The sequence below is a fragment of the Mus pahari genome, chromosome 14 (assembly GCF_900095145.1).
Source record: "Mus pahari chromosome 14, PAHARI_EIJ_v1.1, whole genome shotgun sequence".
NCBI classification, from domain to species: domain Eukaryota; kingdom Metazoa; phylum Chordata; class Mammalia; order Rodentia; family Muridae; genus Mus; species Mus pahari.
In genome coordinates, this window is record NC_034603.1 from 65,209,787 (window position 1) to 65,217,489 (window position 7,703).

Sequence of the window (7,703 nt, forward strand, 5' to 3'; positions counted from 1 at the left end):
TTCTCACTGAAGCAAACACACTTATGAACACACCACTCTATTTTAGGGACCCAAAACACAGATATTCATCATACATGCATGTTTTGCTCACTATTTATCTGTATACCACCTGTACCTGGTCCCAGCAGAGACCTGAAAAAAGGCACTGAGACATGAACCTGTCTTCTAGAATAGCTAATCTTTATAGCTGATCCATTTGGACAACCCGTAAAGATAACCCTTATTTAAAACCTAACCTGCAAGTTTTTCAAGGTCATGCCCTGAGTTGAAATTTAGAAGTTTTCTTCTGCAAAGCTGAAGGCGTCAGGAAGACCAGTTCTCACGCAGGGCGTGGTGGTGCACACCTTTAATCCCAGCACTGGAGAGGCAGAGGCAGGTGGATTTCTGAGGCCAGCCTGGTCTACAGAGTGAGTTCCTGGACAGCCAGGGCTACACAGAGAAACCCTATCTCGAAAACCAAAAAAAGACAGTTCTCAGAGCAAAGACTTTTTAATGAATATATTTTACAAATACACTGGAGAATCATGCAATGCTTCCTGCGTTGGATGCAATCCTGGGCCACAAGTCTGCACACTCCTTTGCCACTGGACCTGTGATAGCAGAACCTGTATGGGAGAGAAGAAAGGTCAGACAGGGTCCTTGTCCTGTGACTCTAGTCCTAGAGTCACCCAGCAGAAATACAGTGATGGCTTAAACCTCCACATACCTTTCATCTCTCCTTTATTGTTTACTATGACTCCTGCGTTATCTTCAAAATAAAGAAACACCCCATCTTTTCTTCGATATGACTTTCGTTGTCGAATTACCACTGCTGGATGTACTAAGGACAAAAAAGAAAGGGCAGCAGTTACTAAGCAGAAAAACCTCTCCACATAATGTTCACACTATGAAGTTTCCATCAACTACTGGCAAGGATAAGAACTAATGCAAACATCCAACACCCCTTAAATGGCCATTTTTGCAAAGTAGAAATATGATCCTTACCAAGGATAATTCTAAAATATAATGTAGGCACCATTTGTTTGCTACACCTCCCCAACGATCTACAGACCAATTGATAGGGCTTGCCCTATAAATGTAAGATTTTACATATAGCACTTTGTTTGCCAACCAATCAAAGATAAGCCATTACTAGTATTTGCCGTGTTCATCAATCTATGTAGACAGGATTTTGTTACTGTGCCTACTGATGAGGAAGTTCCACTTACAGCTTCAAACTTTGACGCCCAAGTTGTCCACTGGAGAGTGGCATCGGCATTTAAACTGTCTGCATCAAGGAGCTTTCCCAGCATGGGGTTTAATGGATCAAAACAGAACTAAACAGTCAAAGCTACAACTATTCAGAAAACTGCACAACCACTTAAAATTATTTGGATGTCTACCCAGTAGCTTACAGAGTCACTGAATGACAATGGTCCATTAATACAGGGAAAAATTCCAAGATCGTATATATCACTTTGGGGCCTTACTGAAGTCAGACAGGACACACAACATGGCCCATTTCTTTAAAGTCTAAGAGCTGGAAGCTGAGGTCTCACTAGTACCCACAAGCACTTTTCTGTGTTAGGGACTGATCAAGGCCTTGCACAGTACACTAGGCTAAATGGTCTACCATTTAGAGTTACTCAGGGGGCTGGAGAGATGGCTCAGTGGCTAAAAGCATTGAGTGCTCTTCCAGAGGTCCTGAGTTCAATTCCCAGTAACCACATGGTGGCTCACAGCCATCTGTAACAGGATCTGATGACCTCTTCTGGGGTGTCTGAAGACAGCTACAGAGTTACTCAGGCAAGCCTTGAACTTACAATCTTCCTGCCTAGGTCTCCAAAACAACTGGAGTTAAGTCTAGTACCACCTAGTTTGTTTAAAGGCAGTTAAAAATCAGACTAGAAGCCGGGTGTGGTGGTGCCCGCCTTTAATCCCAGCCCTGGGGGGGAGGGGCAGAGGCAGGTGGATTTCTGAGTTCTGAGAGCCAGAGCTACAGAGAGAAACCCTGTCTCTAAAAGAAAAAACAACAACAACAAAAAACAAGAAGTAATACTGACCAAGCCTGTCACCTGACACACACTAAGGATATCCCTCCCCACTACTGGAGACAACAGCGTGTGGAGCCGTCATCATACCACAGGATAAGGGGACATGCTCTGCTCTTCTCTGACAGCTTCCTGAGCCACCAACCAGGCCCTAGAAGTGTTCTGGGAAGAGGACAAACCCTGGCAGACTCATTTCAGCGTAACCACACTAGGGTAAATGTCAGCATCCCCTCGAGTGGTATTAAGGTATAACAATGAAAGATTGAACTAAATGCTGAGAGCACACTGGCTCCTATGGAAGCAAAGTGCTGCCATGACACAACCCCACGGCCTCACTTGCGCTACACCCAAGGACTGCTAGAACACCTGGAAAAAGGACAGTGCCTGATAGCAGTGGAGGCTGAGGTGGGTAGGTCTGAGCTCCAGGACAGCCAGGCCTACAGTGAGATCCTGCCAAGAAAGTTCCACAGCCAGAACACTCAAGGCAGAGGCTGAGCTCTGTTCATCTATTTGATGAGAGCACATCTCAGGGGAGTTAACAAGCCAGCAGTCAGCCCGCCATAGTGTCTATCACAAGGTACCATGCCTCTGGATCATGTGCCTGCTTCCAGGTGTTCAGACAATAACCCACAAAATACACCCACTTCGCAGCGCCATCTGCACTGACAGCTAGGGACAGACGACCAACTGAAATCTTTTCTGCTAGGACTACACAGTCTGCTACAGGGGAAGAACCTAGCCAGAGGGGCAGATTAAATGCCAAGAGACGCAAGAAGACCCTAGAGAAACAGCCAAGTGTTCCCTACACCACAGCAGTCAGGCATGTGGCGGTGCCTATAAGCCCAGCACTGAGGTCCAACTCGTGCTTCCAAGTCAAGCCTTGTCTCAAACAGCTGAGGTGTTGACCTCACAGCCCCTCCCATGTGTAGGTTATTTAGGGGCCTTAACAGCCACAGAATCAAGATCCCACCTTCTAAAACCTGGAGAATGTCTACCTTCCACCACGACATAGCTCTCCTCCCCACTCACCCTTTTTCCTTAGTTCTGGTTTGCCTTTCTTAACTGTGGCCATCACCATGTCCCCCACACCAGCAGCAGGAAGTCTGTTGAGCCGTCCCTTGATTCCCTTCACAGAGATGATATACAAGTTTTTGGCTCCTGTAGGAAAAAAAAAAAAAAGACCCATAAATTTAACATGAGACCGGCAGTATTCACAACACGGGGTCAGCCAAGGCCACACACCAAGTAACTCAAGTCTCAGAAAAGCATGAACACAAACAAACAACCCCAAACAAAAAATGTTCTCGTACAACGCATCGGGCTTGCAAGCCGTCTTTCAGAAGTGTCTTGTCACAACACCGATTGAAGTTGAACAACACAAAACACGTTGCCACTTCACCCAAAAGTGGTGTTTTTCACTCTGCCCCTTCTTGACGGCTCAGTGGGTCACTAGCAGAAGGCTCACTGAGTGCTTTTAAAAGGGGACGGTGGCAGGACGCGGCCGAAGGCCTTACCCGTGTTGTCCGCACAGTTGATCACAGCTCCGACCGGAAGACCCAGGGAAATCCGGAATTTCGCTCCGGAGGACCCACCGCGTCCTGCGGGGAGGGGGACAGACAGGAGAAGGGTCCACATTCGGGCTCACGGTTCCCAGCCATCATCCGCCGCGCGCGCGTGGGCGAGGGCCGGCCGCCCCCGGCGACCACGCACTTCTCACGGAACCTGGCCGCCCCCATTCTTAGCATCCCCCTGCGGAGGAAGGCGACTGCGACGCTCCAACCGCGCCTGCACTTTTGGGGACCTCAGAGATCGCCCAGTCCCGTCGACTCCACGTTCTCCGTCCGGCCCCATGCTCCGCGCCTACACCAGCTCAGCACCAATGGCGCCCCCCTCTTTCGGGGCTCCCTCTAGGCCTCCGCGGTGCCCCCGTCTTCTCCCTCTCCGGCCCCGGGGCTGCAAACTATCACCGCCGCCGGGGGCCGTCGCTAAGAGACGGGCGGGCCGTCCTGCGCGGCGGATGCCAACGGATCCCCAACCCCCAAATCCTCACCTCGCTTCGACATCTTGAAGGTCCGGAAAGAGTCGGAAAGGAAGTTAGTACAAGGGACACTGGGATATGAACGGGAGGCCCCGCCCACTCAGCCACGTGACCGGACCTCGTCCAGCCCGCCTCCCCCGGTCGCAGCTAGATGACGTAAAAGGCCTGGGCCTCCGTGGGACGGCTCTGCGTGGGAAAGCTGCTTGAGTTTTGGAGCCCCGAGTAATTTCGGGGCTCCCCCCAACCCAACGGCTCGGAAGTGATTGGAGATATGGACACATTGCCTTTTGGCTTTTTAAAATTTGCTTGGCAGCTTCTTTTGAGCTCTGTTGCCAAGCGCTTCTCTGCATGACAGGGATTCAAAAATCACCATTGCTGCGGGCGTGGTGGTGCTTGCAGACAATCCTGGCATCCTGGGAGCTGAAGCAGGAGGATTGCCGCGATTTCAACGTCCCCTGAGCTACCCATGAGGTCCTTTCTCAAAACAAATAAATATATGAGTAAAATAAATTCTCCTGTAAGGGTTCCTAAAGAACATACAGAGATGGGGCAAGAGCAAGTTCAGAATGGTTTCATTTGGCTATAGAACAATTAAGTGGAGCGCTACAGATGAGTCCATCTGTGTTTGGTACCATGATATTCTCTCGTCATGAGAATTAACAATACCCTCTATTAGTGACATTCACACAGCCGGTCAGGTTACCACTCAGTACCTTATTATTATTATTTTTATTATTATTATTATTATTGGTTTTTCGAGACAGGGTTACTCTGTTAGTCCTGGCTGTCCTGGAACTCACTTTGTAGACCAGGCTGGCCTCAAACTCAGAAACCCGCCTGCCTCTGCCTCCCAAATCCTGGGATTAAAGGCGTGTGTCACCACCTCCCAGCACCTTATTATTATTCTTAAACTTTACCCCACAGCTATCCGTGAACGATTGATGGGCTTTGTTGCTTCTTAAAGATGTGCAAAGTTTCATAAAACTTAAATATAGGATCGTTTATGTTTGCTTATAACCAAGATGGACATGTTTTAATTTATTAATATTAATTGCCCCTTTTACTACCTCAACCTCTCCCTATTTCTTCTGTTGATACATTTGTTCAAATGTGTGTTGAATACTTAGATTAGGGCCAGATTCTGTCCAGACTACATAAGGGAATAAAATAGAGCATTATTCTCGCCTTTATGAGTTTTCCTCTGCCAGGGCAGAGGTTGAAGACAGGTCATAGTTAGTAAATAATAGGAGTGTTTGTGAGAGTTCCAGTATATAGTTGTCAAACGGGAAAAAGTATTATGAAGAAAGGATAGTGAGGTATGGAGAGGTGAAGAAACAGATTGCAATAGAAACACTGAGCCGGGTGTGGTGGCACACGCCTTTAATCCCAGCACTCAGGAGGCAGAGGCAGGTGGATTTCTGAGTTTGAGGCCAGCCTGGTCTACAAAGTGAGTTTCAGGACAGCCAGGGCTATACAGACAAACCCTGTCTCAAAAAACAAAAGAAAAAAGAAAAAAAGAAAAGAAACATTGGTGCCTGATGCTTTGTCATCTCACCTATTCAGATGCTATCCCAAGTTCAAGGGTCACCCTGAACAATGTAGAGACCCTATCTGAAAATACCAAATACCAAGTAGGAAAATGGGCTAGAGGGTGTCTCTCAGTACTAGAATACATGCCTAACATGTGCAAGATTTGTGTTTGTGTGTTTGTTTGTTTGTTTGTTTGAGACAGGGTTTCTTTGTGTACCTGGGGCTATCCTAGAACTGCCACTGACAATCAGACTGGCCTCAAACTCAGACATTCACCTGCCTCTGCCTCCCGAGTGCTGGGAATGAAGATGTGTACTGCTGCAGCCACCAATACTAGAAAAAAAGTGCAACATTTCATTTTACTCTGTGTGTGTGTGTGTGTGTGTGTGTGTGTGTAAAATCGTGGCTAGAAAAATGACCCCAGGAGTAAGGGCGCTTGCTTTGTAAGCCAGACCACTGAATTTGATCCCCAGAACCCTTATAAAGGTGGATGGAGAGAACCAATTCCATAGAGTTGTCCTTGCCCCGTGCACAGCATGGGACATGTGCCTCTACCCGCATCATATATTCATATAATCAACAATGGTAACATTTAAAATATCAAGCAGCTGTGGCAACACCTGAAAGGCAGAAAAAGGAGTGTTGAGGGAGCTTGAATTCAGTTTGAGCTACCCTGCAACTCCCTGCCAAAAAAAAAAAAAAAAAAAAGGAAAGAAAAGAAGAGAGGAAGCTAGAGAAGTGACTCTGTGGTTAGAAAAGCAGTTCTAAACATGGGGTCACGACCCCATTGAGGTCAGACAACCCGTTCACTGGGGCACATATCAGATAAGCTTGCATATCAGATATGTTATGATTCATAACAGTAGCAAAGTTACAGTTATGAAGAAGGGAATAAAATAATTTTATGGTGTGGTCACAACATGAGGAAATGTATTAAAGGGTCACAGCATTAGGAATGTTGAGAGTCACTGGGTTAAGAGCATTTGCTCCTCTTGCAATGGACCTGGATCTGTTCCCAACACAGGTAGCAGTTCGTAACTATCTGTGAGTCCAGTTCCAGGGGCTCTGACACTCTCCTCTGGCTCTGTGGGCATCAGGCAACTATGTGCTACACATTGACACAGGCAGGCAAACACTCATATACATAAAAACCAAATAAAAATTGAAAAATAGAAAGAGGCCAGGCATGGTGGAGCACTCCTTTAATCCCAGCACTCAGGAGGCAGAGGCAGGTGGATTTCTGAGTTCGAGGCCAGCCTGGTCTACAGAGTGATTTCCAGGACAGCCAGGGCTATACAGAAAAACCCTGTCCCCTCCTCTTTTTTTTTTTTTAAAGATGTATTTATTTATTATATGCAAGTACACTCTAGTTGTCTTCAGACACTCCGGAAGAGGGCATCAGATCTCATTACGGATGGTTGTGAGCCACCATGTGGTTGCTGGGGTTTGAACTCGGTGCTCTTAACCACTGAGCCATCTCTCCAGCCCTGTCTTCCTATTCTTGTACTTCAACTCTGACCAAATAATGCCAGGCTTCTTCATCTTCCTCCCCAAGCAGGACAAACACCTGTGGATGGCTGAGAAAATGGCTGGAGTTTGTAATATTTCTATTTTCAACAATTCCTCTGTGGCTTGCTCTTTTCACTGTGTACTTAATGAGCATATATAACTGCATCTTGATTGTCTCCCTAAGTCTTGGCCTTGCGTCAGGAGCTGAGGTTGGAACACAGGTTGTTGCTTCTTTGTGCCACCTGGAAAATCCAAACCCCAGAGCCCAGATGCTTTCAGCACAAAGAGCCTCCGGAGACTTGACTTACTTGCTTATTTTTTTATTTTTGTATTTCATGTGTATGAATGTTTTATCTGTGTGTGTAGAAGAACCAGTGCATGTCCCTTAGAGACCAGAAGAGGGCATCAGATCCACCGGAACTGAAGTTCTACAAGGGCAGCAGGTAGTCTTAGCCGGCTTAGCTGGTGAGCCATTCCTCCAGCCCACAACACTTACTTTTTGTTTGTTTCTTTGTTTACTTAATTCCCTATTGGGAGATCCTGGCATTCGAGTCCATAGGCAGCTGTGCGGGGAGTCAGAGGACAACTTTTGTTAG

General features: G+C 47.0%; 1 protein-coding gene and 1 non-coding gene across 2 annotated transcripts; both read right to left on the reverse strand.

Moving 5' to 3' along the window:
• Positions 1 to 470: 470 nt before the first annotated feature.
• Positions 471 to 4,161, reverse strand: Rpl23 (ribosomal protein L23). Its single transcript, XM_021212911.2, has 5 exons — positions 4,081 to 4,161; positions 3,545 to 3,628; positions 3,060 to 3,188; positions 707 to 820; positions 471 to 605 (listed from the first exon to the last, which is right to left on the reverse strand). Exons 1-5 carry the CDS (start codon positions 4,091 to 4,093, stop codon positions 523 to 525), a joined length of 423 nt encoding a protein of 140 aa, XP_021068570.1. The 5' UTR covers positions 4,094 to 4,161; the 3' UTR covers positions 471 to 522.
• On the reverse strand, positions 3,376 to 3,514 carry LOC115065420. The gene has a single exon (XR_003845211.1). It is a non-coding gene; the product is annotated as a small nucleolar RNA SNORA21 (small nucleolar RNA).
• Positions 4,162 to 7,703: the final 3,542 nt, after the last annotated feature.